At 44.5% G+C, this 15,153-nt stretch overlaps 1 protein-coding gene across 1 annotated transcript in view; it reads left to right on the top strand.

The window, feature by feature from the left end:
• The first annotated feature begins 2,151 nt into the window (after positions 1-2,151).
• The window catches only part of slc12a4 (solute carrier family 12 member 4), a 176,783-nt gene continuing 163,781 nt past the window's right edge, over positions 2,152-15,153 (top strand). The window contains exon 1 of the mRNA XM_078210918.1: positions 2,152-2,543. Coding sequence (XP_078067044.1) covers positions 2,378-2,543 — 166 coding nt within the window. The 5' untranslated portion in view covers positions 2,152-2,377. The remainder of the gene's footprint in view (positions 2,544-15,153) is intronic.

Genomic DNA, 15,153 nt, shown 5'->3' on the forward strand with positions numbered 1-15,153 from the left:
CTTCATCAGGTGAGTGGGATTAGCCTGATACGCTGCAGGAAAGGATATCCCAAGGCATGGTACATTGGGGAGACCATGCAGACGCTATGCCAATGGATGAATGAACACCACTCGACAATCACCAGGCAAGAGTGTTCTCTTCCTGTTGGGGAACACTTCAGCGGTCACGAGCATTCGGCCTCTGATCTTCGGGTAAGTGTTCTCCAAGGCAGCCTTCACGACACACGACAGCGCAGAGTCGCTGAGCAGAGACTGATAGCCAAGTTCCGCACACATGAGGATGGCTTCAACCGGGATCTTGGGTTCATGTCACACTATCTGTAACCCCCACGACTTGCCTGGGCTTGCAAAATCTCACTAACTGTCCTCGCTGGGGACAATACACATCTCTTTAACCTGTGCTTAACCCTCTCTCCACTCACATTGTCTGCACCTTTAAGACTTGATTACCTGTAAAGACTCGCATTCCAACCATTATTTTGTAAATTGAGTTTGTGTCTTTATCTGCCCTGTTTGTGAACTGAAACCACTCACTCACCTGATGAAGGAGCAGCGCTCTGAAAGCTAGTGGCTTTTGCTACCAAATAAACCTGTTGGACTTTAACCTGGTGTTGTGAGACTTCAAACAGCTCGGAAGCAGGATTTAAACCGTTTATTTTATTGAGCCCACGTTCTAGAATGGAGATTGGATTTTGATTAGCATTGCACGTGCTAAACAGTTCCATCAAAAATAGGATGCTAAACTGTTTGATCAAGTGAAAAAAGTAGACCAATTCTAATTTTAATAAATGTGTATAGCTGATAAGCTTTATAAAGCAATAATCTACACAGGCAATATCAAAGTTGCACTTAAATACAGTCTATGATAAAATAAAAGTTAGGAGATGTTAGCAAAGGTGTTTCTGACTTCTCCTCTTCTCAGTGATAAACTTTCTGACTATTATTTATCATCCCCCATCAATAACATAGCAGCATTTGGGAACTCATTAAATGAGGACTTACGGTTATGAAGATGTAGCCTATCAATTTGTGGCATGGTTAACTGCTATTAATTCATTAATCAAACTATATTCGGAATTTATTAACAGGAACAGAAGAAAATACATGAACAACTGAGAAAGTAGTAAAGTCCTCAGTTATATAGCATCTAGGAGTTCCAGAGACTGGGAATATAGACGGAATGTGTGTGTAAACATTGTATTTAAATATTCAACCTGAGACTCAAAAAAATGTGGACCTTAAACAGATATGAAAATTGGCTATTTCGAGCCTTTATTTCTTTGGGACATTTCCTGTTCTTTGCTCACAACTGAAACAAAGACAGGGGCAAAGGCAGCATTCAGAGAAAAAAAATCTGATCAATATGTGGGAGCTCGGAAACTTTGTCCTTGGAAAGACACTTACCAGGGCATGCCATTCCTTTATAAAGCTGGCAGGTGCAAGCACTGAAGTTCAAGAGGCACAAGTTATGAGTGTATGAAGGAAAGGTGAACAGTGACCCAGCACCAAAGCAGACTGTATGCATTAGTTAGGAAAGCAACTTTGAGATTTAAAGGTTGGGGTGGCTTTGTTTTGAATGTGGAACAGTGTTAGGGGGATGTGTAAATAAACATTTTGGTACTGCATGTTCTCCCAGTGTCTGTGTGGGTTTCCTCCGGGTGCTCTGGTTTTCTCCCACAAGTCCGAAAGATGTGCTGGTTGGGTGCATTGGCCATGCTAAATTCTCCCTCAGTGTCCCCGAACAGGCAACGGAGAGTGGCGACTAGGAGATTTTCACAGCAACTTCATTGCAGCGTTAATGTCAGGCCACTTGTGACACTAATACATAAACTTCAAGTTATAACTTTAAACTAATATTGTATACAATGAATTTGTCCTATTGTGACGGTGATATGAGGAGTGACTCACCCCACACAGGCGATGAACGAGCAGCAGGAGTTAGTGACACTGGAGTTGTGGCCACCACGTGTCGGTTCATACTTTGAATTTCCCTCCTTGAAGCGGCGCAGCCACTGGGTTCTGGATGCAGGCGTGGGGTGCACAGCCTCCTGGGAGTTGTAGTCCGGCGGCCGCCGCTGCCGCGGGGACGGGCGAGAGGGCGGGACTACAACCCCCAGGGAGAGCCGCGGCAGGCCGCGCATGCGCGCAGCCGGGGATCCGCAGGTACATGGCGGGCGCTCCAGGTAGAGGAGCCGAGTGGCGTCTCCGGTCCCTGATGTCGTTACCAAGGGCGACGGGGAGGGCCTGACTGAGCGAGTGAGGGGATGGAATGGAATAGAAAAACCGCCGCCGTCGTCGAGACGATGAGGGAGGAAGGTGAAGGAGTTGAAAAGTTTACCGTGAGCTCCCTTCGTGTTTGAGGAGCGGCGGCTCGGGCATGTCGGGGGGCAGGTTCATCATAACTTTCATCAAAGGCAAAAACAAACGAGGGAGGGAGGATGGCGCCCACGAGGAACACAAACAGGACGCCTGTGACTTCGAGGAGGAAGTTAAGAGGGACGAGATCTCCACGCCTGAGATTGGCATGAGCTCCAGTGGACCAGGTGGGGCTGCTTCAGATGTCTCTGTGTCAGCAATGGTGGCTGTTCTAACCCGGTGGCTATTCTAACCCGTCAGTGCCCACCTTGGCTCTCTGTATGGCCAGTAAGAAGTCTAGCAACACCAGGTTAAAGTCCAACAGGTTTATTTGGTAGCAAAAGTCGCCAAATCCAGTGGCTTTTGCTGCCAAATAAACCTGTTGGACTTTAACGTGGTGTTGTTAGACTTCTTACTGTGTTTACCCCAGTCCAACGCCGGCATCTCTACATCTCTGTATGGCAGCAGTGGCTCAATGGATAGATACACTGTCACCTCTCAGTTGTGGATTCACAGCCACACCCAGAAACTTCACAAAAATCAAGTTTAAGTTTATTTATTAATGTCACAAGTAGGCTTACATTAACTCTGTGATGAAGTCCTTGTGGAAATCCCCTAGTCGCCACACTCCAGTGCCCGTTTGGGGACACGGAGAGAGAATTTAGCATGGCCAATGCACCTAACCACATCTTTCAGACTGGGAGGAAACTGGAGCACCTGGAGACAGGTGACACGCAGACATGGGGAGAACGTGCAGCCTCCGCACAGACGGTCACCCAAGCTGGGAATCGAACCCGGTGCTTGCCACTGTGCTGCCCTTCAGTGCAGTACTCAGGGGGTATGGCATTGGCGGTGGTGCCAATCTTTTGAATGAGATGTTAAACTGAAACCCTGTTTGGGCGTCACGGTGGCACAGTGGTTAGCACTGCTGCCTCACAGCTTCAGGGACCCGGGTTCAATTCCAGCCTTGGGTGACTGTCTGTGTGGAGTTTGCACATTCTCCCCATATCTGTGTGGGTTTCCTCCAGGTGCACCAGTTTTCTCCCACACTCCAAAGATGTGCAAGTTCTATAAAGCGTTTAGACAGTAATATGGGTAAGATGGGTATAGAGGGATTTGGGCCAAACGCGGACAATTGGGACTAGCTTAGGGGTTAAAAAAAGGGGCAGCATAGACAAGTTAGGCTGAAGGGCCTGTTTCCATGCTGTAAACCTCTGTGACTCAGGTTAGGTGGATTGGATGTGCTAAATTGTCCCTTAGTGTCCCAATATGTGTAAATTAGATGAGATTAACCATGGTAAATGTATGGAGTTACGGGGATAGGGCCTGTGTAAAATACTCTGTCAGAGATCTGATGGGCTGTATGGCCTCTTCTGCACTGTAGAGCTTTGGTGATTCGATGTTTGCCTTCTTGAGTGGGGATAAAACATTTCTGTGGCACTTTTTTGTTGAAGTGGTACACCAATATTTATTCCTCAATCAACATCAGAAAAATGTGATTTTTCTTTGCTGTTTGTGGGAATGTATTTGCCAATTGGTTGCCATGTTTGCACATTGGCTGCCTTGTTTCCCATGTTATAACCGTGATTATACGTCAGAAGTACTCTGTTTGCGTAAAGAGCTTTTGGATGTCCTGGGGTGTGGAAGGTGCTATATAAATGTAAGTCTTTCTTTATAATCTAAGTTGATACCTCTGCACCACTGAGGGAGTGTTGCATTGTCTGAGCTGGTGTTTTTTGAGATGAGACCTGAACCTAAGGCCCTGTCTGCCTTCTGAGATGGAGGGCAATGATTCCATGGTGCGGACAGAAAGGAAAACAGTTAATTTGTCTTTTGTGTCCTGGGGAATATTTATCCATCAAGCCATATTACTAAAACAGAATAGATCAGATTTTGCTATGAGAATAATAATTGGGTTGCCAGTGCTCACCTTATGTGAGTATCAGCCTACTTTCAGCCATTACATGCAACTACATGTGGCATTCAGGAAGTTGCTGTCCAAAGTTTGAGCTTTTCCTCTTTGAGTTAGGCACCGGAAAAGACAACAGCAAAACAAACAGCCTTGTCGACCCTGTAAAGTCCTCCTTATTAACATCTGGGGACTAGTGCCAAAATTGGGAGAGCTGTCTCACAGCTAGTCAAGCAACAGCTTGACATAGTCATTCTCACGTAATCATACCTTACAGATAACACCCCAGATACCACAATTACCACCCCTGGATATGTCCTGTCCCACCAACAGGACAGACCCAAAAGAGGTGACTGCAGTACAGTGGTCTACAATCTTTTGATTTGATTTATTATTGTCACATGTATTAACATACAGTGAAAAGTATTGTTTCTTGTGCACTGTACAGACAAAGCATACCATTCATAGAGAAGGAAACGCGCGAGTGCAGAATGTGGTGTACAGTCATAGCTAGGGTATAGAGAAAGATCAACTTAATGCAAGGTAAGTCCATTCAAAAGTCTGACAGTAGCAGGGAAGAAGCTGTTCTTGAGTTGATTGGTACGTGACCTCAGACTTTTGTATCTTTTTCCCGACTGAAGAAGGTGGAAGAAAGAATGTCTGGGGTATGCGGGGTCCTTAATTATGCTGGCTGTTTTGCCGAAGCAGCGGGAAGTGTAGACAGAGTCAGTGGATGGGAGGCTGGTTTGCGTGATGGATTGGGCTATATTCACAACCTTTTGTAGTTCTATGCGGTCTTGGGCAGAGCAGGAGCCATACCAAGCTGTGATATAACCAGAAAGAATGCTTTCTATGGTGCATCTGTAAAAGTTGGTGAGAGTCGTAGTTGACATGCTAAATTTTCTTAGTCTTCTGAGAAAGTAGAAGTGTTGGTGGGCTTTCTTAACTATAGTGTCGGCATGGGGGGACCAGGAGAGGTTGTTGGTGATCTGGACACCTAAAAACTTGAAGCTCTTGACCCTTTCTACTTTGTCCCTGTTGATGTAGACAGTGGCATGTTCTCCTTTACGCTTCCTGAAGTCGATGGCAATCTCCTTCATTTTGTTGACACTGGGGGAGAGATTGTTGTCGCCGCACCAGTTCACCAGATTCTCTATCTCATTCCTGTACTCTGTCTCGTCATTGTTTGAGATCCGATCCACTATGGTGGTGTCATCAGCAAACTTGAAAATCGAATTGGAGGGGAATTTGGCCACACAGTCATAGGAGTATAAGAAGTATAGTAGGGGGCTGAGAACACAGCCTTGTGGGGCATTGCTGTTCAGGATGATCGTGGAGGAGGTGTTGTTGCCTATCCTTACTAATTTTGGTCTGTGAGTTAGGAAGTTCAGGATCCAGTCGCAGAGGGAGGTGCTAAGGCCCAGGCCACAGAGTTTGGAAATGAGTTTCGTGGGAATAATGGTGTTGAAGGCTGAGCTGTAGTCAATAAATAGGAGTCCTTGCTATCTAGGTGTTCCAGGGTTGAGTGCAGAGCCAAGGAGATGGCATTTGCTGTGGACCTGTTGCGGCGATAAGCATACTGTAGTGAATCCAGGTAGTCTGGGAAGATTCGTGCCATGACTAGCCTTTCGAAGCACTTCATAATGATGAATGTCAGAGCCACCGGCCGATGGTCATTAAGGCACGCTGCTTGGTTTTTCTTAGGTACCGGGATGATGGTAGTCTTCTTGAAGCAGATAGGGACCTCAGATTGTTATAACGAGAAGTTGAAGATGTCTGCGAATACTCCCGCCAGCTGATCCGCACAGGATCTGAGTGCTCATCCGGGTACCCCATCCGGCCAGTCGGGAGGGAGTTGCCCTGGGAGTTCTTAACATCGATTCTGGACCCCATGAAGTCTCATGGCTTCAGGTTAAACATGGGCAGGGAAACCTCTGACTGGTTACCACGTACCGTCTTCCTTCCACTGATGAATCTACTCTCTATGTTGAACAACACTTGGAGGAAGCACTGAGGGTGGCAAGGGCGCAAAATGTACTCTGGGTGGGGGATTTCAATGTCCACCACAAAGAGTGGCTCGGCAGCAGCACTACTGATCGAGCTGGTCGGTTGCTAAAGGATATAACTGCTAGACTGGGTCTGCAACAGGTGGTGAAGGAAAAACGTACTTGACCCCATCCTTACCAGTCTGCAGATGCATCTGTCCATGACAGTATCAGTAAGAGTGACCACCGCACAGTCCTTGTGGAGACGAAGTCCTATCTTCACATTGAGAATAACCTCCATCGTGTTGTATGGTACTATCACTGTGCTAAATGGGACAGACTTTGGACAGATCTAGCAACTCAAGACTGGGTATCCATGAGGCGCTGTGGGCCATCAACAGCAGCAGAACTATACTCCAACACAATCTGAAACCTCATTGCCTGGCATATTCCTCACTTGACCATTACCATCAAGCCAGGGGATCAACCCTGGTTCAGAGTGCAGGAGGGCATGCCAGGATCAGCACCAGGCATATCTAAAAATGCGGTGTCAACCTGGTGAAGCTAGCAAACAGGACTACTTGCGTGCCAAACAGAATAAACAGCAAGTGACAGACATGACTAAGCGATCCTATAACCAACTTATCAGATCTAAGTTCCTGCAGTCCTGCCACATCCAGTCGAGAAAGGTGGTGGACAATTAAACAAATCGCTGGAGGAGGAGGCTCCATAAACATCCCCATCCTCAATGATGGAGGGGCCCAGCACATCAGTGCAAAAGATAAAGCTGAAGCATTTGCAGCAATCTTCAACCAGAAATGCCGAGTGGATGATCCATCTCGGCCTCCTCCAGTGGTCCCCGGCATCTCAGATTCCAGTCTCCAGCCAATTCGATTCACTCCATGTGATATCAAGAAACGGCTGAAGACACTGGATACTGTAAAGGCAATGGACCCTGATAACATTCTGGCAATAGTACTAAAGACTTGTGCTCCAGAACTTGCTGCTCACCTAGCCAAGCTCTTTCAATACAGTTACAACATTGGCATCTACTCAACAATGTAGAAAATTGCCCAGGTATGTCCTGTACACAAAAAGCAGGACAAATCCAACCCAGCCAATTACTGCCCAATCAGCCTACTCTTGATCATCAGTAAAATGATGGAAGGGGTCATCAATAGTGCTATCATTCAGCACTTGTTCAGCAATAACCTGTTCAGTGACGCCCAGTTTAGGTTTTGCCAGGGTCACTCAGCTCCTGACCTCAGGTTCAAACATGGATGAAAGAGCTGAATTACAGAGGTGAGGTGGGAGTGACAGCCCTTGACATCAAGGCAACAACATTTGACCGAGTGTGTCATCAAGGAGCCCTAGCAATACTGGAATCGGTGGGTATCGAGGCAAACTCTCCATTGGTTGGAGTCACACCTGGTACGTGGGAAGATGGCTGTGGTTGTGGAGGGTCAGTCATCTTGGCTCCAGGACATCTCTGCAGGAATCCCTCAGGGTTGTGTCCTAGGCCCAACCATCTTCAGCTGCTTCATCAATGACCTTCCCGCCATCACAAAGTCAGAAGTGGGGATGTTTGCCAATGATTGTGCAATGTTCAGCACCGTTCGTGACGACTCAGATACTGAAGCAGTCCATGTTCAAATGCAACAAGATCTGGACAATGTCCAGGCTTGGGCTGACAAGTGGCAAGTAACATTTGCACCACACAAATGCCAGGCAATGATCATCACCAATAAGGGAGACTCTAACCACGGGCCCTTGACATTCAGTGGTGTTAACCATCGCTGAATCCCCCACAACATCCTTGAGGTTACCATTGACCAGAAACTCAACTGGACTCACCACATAAACACACTGGCCACAAGAGCAGATCAGAGGCTGGGACTACTGTGGCGAGTAACTCGCCTCCTAACTCCCCCAAAGCTTATCCGCCATCTACAAGACACAAGTCAGGAATATGATGGAATACTCCCCCACTTGCCTGGATGGGTGCAGCTCCAACAACACAAGATGCTTGACACCATCCAGGAAAAAGCATCCCTCTTGGCACCATATCTACAACCATCCACTCCCCCCTCCATCAACACTCAGTAGCAGCAAGATGCACTACAGCAATTCACCAAAGATCTTTAGACAGCACCTTTCAAACCCATGATCACTTCCTATCTAAAAGGGCAAGGGCAGCAGATACATGGAAACACCACTACCTGCACTTTCCCCTCCAAGCCACTCACCATCCTGACTTGGAAATATATCACCATTCCTTCTCAGTCACTGGGTCAAAATCCTGGAATTCCCTCCATAACAGCATTGTGGGCCAACCCACAGCACAGGACTGCAGCAAATCAAGAAGGCAGCTCACCACCACCTTCACAAGGGCAACTAGGGATGGGCAATAAATGCTGGCCCATGTCCCATGAATCCGTTTTTAAAAAAGCTTTCCAAAAATGGCATTCACCATTTTACTCGCCATTCTAAAGTATTGGCTGGTGTGATATTCCTGTATTTATCTCATATATAGGATAAATTTCCCAAAAACCTTGGGGCTTATCCATTCCAATTGAACAGTCCAGTAAGTCTTAATTAAGACATTTCTTGTTTTGAAAATTAACATTTTGTAAATGTGGAGTCTCATATCATCAGATTTGCTACTAAGTTCACTATTCTAGCTTGCATCCCCTGATTCACACTCTGCACTGCTCATTAAACATTCTTCAGTCTGGTTCAGGAGATATACAGTTACTTGTCCTGTTCCCAAATGCTTCAGTCGCCTGAGGGCGCTGTGCCATGTAGATATTTGGTGGATCGTAAATTGTTGTGCAAAGCATCAGAGAAGCACTCTAGGCAAGTACAAAGTCTAATGAACAGTATCACTCGCAGTAAAATCTGGGCCATTGTCTGCTCATTATCTCAATGCTGTGTGCAGATTTCATATATTACAAGGGTCACTGCATTTGAAAAGTACTTCATTCGCTATAAAGCATTTTGGGACATGCTAGAAGATGCAGTATAAATATTTCATTTTCCTTATTTCTTTTCGATTAAATCCACTGTAAAAGCCAACTTCATCTATAGTCATTTTTTCTACTTTAAAATCCCTTTATTGTGGGTATCATCCTGTGTTCGCTCTGCTTTCTCTGTCGTGTCTATACTGGTAAGGAAAATTTTAAAATGAAGTCCTTAATGTTACAGAAACTGGATGTGTGGGAATAACTTTTCAACTGCTGCTTTATTTTGGAGTTTAGATTGTTGTAAATCACTTGTGACTTAATAAATGTAATCTAATCTTTCCAGAAATTCAAGTCACCAGTAAATGTCTATTGTTTATATTTATTTATATGTTAGTTTATAAACTAAGTAGTGTAAGCAACTTAATTCTAAAACATTCCTCGTACTGCTAAGAGGTAATGGTTAATTTCTTCCCAGTTATAAATGGAATTTCATTTCAGTAATCTTTCATAAATGACATTTCACACATTGTTACTTGTCCACTGATTTGGAACAGCATCTAGCCATCTATTTCACTTTTTCAAACTCAAACTGTTCAAATAGTTATCTTGTGACAATCATTTTCTTTCAATCAATTTTTTCCTCTTACTCTTTTGTATTTGTGTCTTGCTTGAAATATATTTAAAACAGATCATGAAATTATTAAAGGGTTACAGCTCAGAAGGAGACAATTTGGCTTGTGGTGTCCATGCTGGTTTTTTTGCAAGAGCAAATCATCTACTCCCTTTCTTGTCATTCTTCCATGGCCTTGCAATTCTTTTTCATGTGCTTATCCCATTCTCTTTTCCGTGATTGAACCTGGCTCCACCACACTCTCAGGTCGTATATTCCAGATCCTGGGGTACATAAAAATAAGGTTTCTTCATTTCGTCCTTGCTTCTTTTGAGAATCACATTAAGTTTGTGTCTTCTGATTCTCAACTCTTCTGCCAGTGGGAACAGTTTCTGATTCTGAAACCCTCCATTAAATCTCCCCTCAACGGTTTTTTTTCTTCGAGAACAACCCTAGCTCCTCCAATCTATCCACATAACTGAACTGCCTCATCTCTAGAATGAATCTCAATTTTTTTCCTTCACATCTTCCTATGCATGGTGCCTAAAACTGGGCACCATACTCCTGTTGAATCCAAACCGGTGTTTTACAAAGGTTCATCATAACTGCCTTGATTTTGTGCACTATGCTTCTATTTATATAATCCAGGATCCTGAATGCCTGTTTAATCACTTTCTCAACCTGCCTTGCATTCTTCAATGTGACAGGATGGTGGCACTGTGGTTTGCACTGCTGCCTCACAGTGTCAGGGACCTGGGTTCAATTCCAGCCTTGGATGATTGTCTATGTGGAGTTTGCACATTCTCCCCATGTCTGCATGGGTTTCCTTCAGGTGCTCTGGTTTCCTTCCACAGTCCAAAGACGTGCAAGTTAGATTGGCCATGCTAAATTTGCCCCTTAGTGTTCAAAGGTATGAAGGTTAGGGGGATTAGTGGGATAAATGTGTGGGGTAACGGGTAGGGCAGAGAGGTGGGCCTGGGTGGGATGCTCTGTCAGTGCAGACTCAATGGGTCGAATGGCCTCCTTCTGCACATAAAGATTCTGAGATTTGTGCACAAATACCCCACGTCTTTCTGTTCCTGCTCCCCCTTTAGAATTGTATCCTTTGTTTTACATTGCTTCACTTCATTCTTCCTACCAAAATATATCACTTCACACTTCTCAGCATCATCTATTAGGAAGAACTCAGAGAATTATTTTGAAGAATGTACCATACAGTATAGTAGAGGCAAAACATTGAGGTTCTTGTATAAAACATTTTACATAATAGGGACTGAGGCCTTGGGGATAGCATTTCACATATCTTTTCACCATTTTGTTCTCATTTCCTTTATGTAGAACTGTGCCTCATTCACATGGATAATTTTATCATCAAAGTGAAGTTTCTGTCGGTTGCAAAATTTCTTTTTCTCCCTTCTGTACCTGTACCTTATAGCATCAACCGATGCTATACACTAGATACATCGATGACATTTTCTTCCTTTGGACTCATGGTGAACAATCACTGAAACAACTCTATGATGACATCAACAAGTTCCATCCCACCATCAGACTCACCATAGACTACTCTCCGGAATCGGTTGCATTCTTGGACACACGCATCTCCATTAAGGACGGTCACCTCAGCACCTCACTGTACCGCAAGCCCACGGATAACCTCACGATGCTCCACTTCTCCAGCTTCCACCCTAAACACGTTAAAGAAGCCATCCCCTACGGACAAGCCCTCCGTATACACAGGATCTGCTCGGATGAGGAGGATTGCAACAGACACCTCCAGACGCTGAAAGATGCCCTCATAAGAACAGGATATGGCGCTCGACTCATTGATCAACAGTTCCAACGCGCCACAGCGAAAAACCACACCGACCTCCTCAGAAGACAAACACGGGACACAGTGGACAGAGTACCCTTCGTTGTCCAGTACTTCCCCGGAGCGGAGAAGCTATGGCATCTCCTCCGGAGCCTTCAACATGTCATTGATGAAGACGAACATCTCGCCAAGGCCATCCCCACACCCCTACTTCTTGCCTTCAAACAACCGCACAACCTCAAATAGACCATTGTCCGCAGCAAACTACCCAGCCTTCAGGAGAACAGTGACCATGACACCACACAACCCTGCCACAGCAACCTCTGCAAGACGTGCCGGATCATCGACACAGATGCCATCATCTCACGTGAGAACACCATCCACCAGGTACACGGTACATACTCTTGCAACTCGGCCAACGTTGTCTACCTGATACGCTGCAAGAAAGGATGTCCCGAGGCATGGTACATTGGGGAAACTATGCAGATGCTGCAACAACGGATGAATGAACACCGCTCGACAATCACCAGGCAAGACTGTTCTCTTCCTGTTGGGGAGCACTTCAGCGGTCACGGGCATTCGGCCTCTGATATTCGGGTAAGCGTTCTCCAAGGCGGCCTTCGCGACACACGACGGCGCAGAGTCGCTGAGCAGAAACTGATAGCCAAGTTCCGCACCCACGAGGAAGGCCTCAACCGGGATATTGGGTTCATGTCACACTATCTGTAACCCCCACAGAGTTTCACTGGCTGTCTTGTCTGGAGACAATACATATCTTTTTAGCCTGTCTTGATGCTCTCTCCACTCACATTGTTTTGTTTCTTAAAGACTTGATTAGTTGTAAGTATTCGCATTCCAACCATTATTCATGTAAATTGAGTCTGTGTCTTTATATGCTCTGTTTGTGAACAGAATTCCCACTCACCTGAAGAAGGGGCTTGCAGGTCCGAAAGCTTGTGTGGCTTTTGCTACCAAATAAACCTGTTGGACTTCAACCTGGTGTTGTTAAACTTCTTACCTTAAAATAAAAACAGGCATTTTGCTTTTATTTTGTGTCTTTATGTATTTACAGTGATGGGCTATATATCTCTTGCTTCCCTTTCCTTTCTTTTATCTGTGCGGTAAACATCAATCATTATTCATCTGCTGATGTGTATGCTGATGATCTTGCCTGTGTTCAGCCGACTTGTCGTGCCTACTGACTTGCAAAATTTCAAGAAAAGGAGCTAATTGAAATGCAATGTAGTGGTTCAATTTTATGAATCTTGTTTTGCACCAAGATGTCCTTTCACAGTAGCTATATCCATGTTGCTATGGATGAAGGAAGATACAGTTTCTTGAGTGCTCATGAGGTGATTTGGTGAACTTATCTGGAGAAATCATTGTGCCTGATGAGTGAAGAAGATGAATTTCAGTATCTTTATTGACGTGGCTTTTGTGGGGTACCTTTATGACTGATAGTTAAGCACTCCTACACTTCTATTGTGAAAGCTAGATTTCTGATTATCTCTGGATCTAGGTGATAATTTGCTTGAGTTATACAGTAGTGGTTTGCTGCTGATTTTATATTAATGAAACAATTCAGTAAGTAAGCAGGTTCCTGTTGCTAAATTGCTTTGTTTAAATTTTGACAAATTTGGCAACAGTTGGAACACAACGCATTGGGAGACCGAAGTAGAATCTTTAAAGGGTGCATTTAAATTACAAATATGTAGGATTGATGTGAAGAATGTTCTGCTTTCCATTGACAATGTGGCTCAGTTGTAGCGTCTAAGTCAGAACGTTATGGGTTTAAGTTTCGTTACAGAAATTCAAGCACAAAATCCTACGTAGTTCGCCATCTTTTGGCTGAGATGTTAAACCAAGGCGCTCTCTGCTCCCTCAGGTGGACACTAAAGATCCCTTGATATTATTTTGAAGTAGAGCCCATGAACATTATCCCTCGTATCCTGGCCAATATTTATCTCTCTACCAACAGCACAAAAGCACATTATCTGGCCCGTGGTTAGACTTTCTTTAATATTTCTTGCACTACAACGGAGACTACACATCAAAAGTACTTTATTGGTTTTAACCCTATGGGTGATCTAGAGCTTGTGGAATGTGTTGTATAAATGCAAGAATTTTTAAGCTTGCAGTAAAGATGTTGAATTGCTCAGACACAACCTGAGTTTATAGTGGCAAGAGAGATTCCATTGAGATATTCTTTCACTTCAGTCAAGTCTGTTCGTATGTTTTGGGTTCTATTTGGACTCCTGAGCTATTAAATATTTAGAGAGAACAGGGTTCCTCCATTCCTTGTTCGTAGTATTTGCATTTCGATTTGTTGAATGTGCATACTAGGTGCTTTGATTGCTGGCCTAATCAGGTGAGTTAACGTTCCATCCAAACAACGTAAACAGACTTTTGCAACTGGTCACAGACTGGTGACTGCAATGTAAATCATCCTTAAAGTGGATATGGACAGTTAATGCAAAGTCACATTTTACTTAGTGAATTACCTGGGACAATTCTTGTTAGTGTGGGCAAAGTCTGAACATGCCACTAATGTCAAAAATATATTGATGGTTGAGACGGACCTAAGGTGGAGAACCTTGAAGCAAGTAGCATTGGAAGAAACAGTTTGGATTCCTTATTGGAGATTAGAGGTATCCAGTCAAATCCTCTGTTCAAGGAGAGCTTGATAACAGCTTCAGTAGTAGATTTGATGTCAAAGATAATCCAAGTCCAGAAGTCAGTAACTCAAAGGATGTTGATTATTCTGATTATTTCAACTGACAGTGTGCTCATTCACAAAGCTATTGTGGCTCTACTGACTGTAATTCTGGGCCTGCATAGTAGGACAAAAGCAACCAGTAGAACTGCCCAAAAGGCCAGCATGCCATACTTACATTCATCAAGTTGAAAGGAACTTTAGCCTGCTGGTGCGTGCCGAAGTGTGTGGCATATGAAGGGACTGGCATTACTGAAAATACACATCTGTAACCCCCACGACTTGCCTGGGCTTGCAAAATCTCACTAACTGTCCTGGCTGGAGACAATACACATCTCTTTAACTTGTGCTTGGCCCTCTCTCCACTCACATTGTCTGTACCTTTAAGACTTGATTACCTGTAAAGACTCGCATTCCAACCGTTATCTTGTAAATTGAGTTTGTGTCTTTATATGCCCTGTTTGTGAACACAACTCCCACTCACCTGATGAAGGGGCAGTGCTCCGAAAGCTTGTGCTGCCAAATAAACCTGTTGGACTTTAATCTGGTATTGTGAGACTTGTTACTGTGCTTACCTCAGTCCAACACCGGCATCTCCACATCATTACTGAAGATGGCAGGACAGGCTGAGAGGGCATAAAGCATACAATATCCTAGGCTTTATTAATAGGTGTGCAGTATCTGAAGCTTTATTAATAGGTATGTAGAGTACAAGAGCAAGGAGGCTTGGTTGAACATGCATAAGAAACTAGTTCAGCCTCAGCTGGAGTATTGCATCCAGTTCTTGGTGGCCACACTTCGATAA

Source organism: Mustelus asterias, chromosome 4, assembly GCF_964213995.1.
Source record: "Mustelus asterias chromosome 4, sMusAst1.hap1.1, whole genome shotgun sequence".
NCBI lineage: Eukaryota > Metazoa > Chordata > Chondrichthyes > Carcharhiniformes > Triakidae > Mustelus > Mustelus asterias.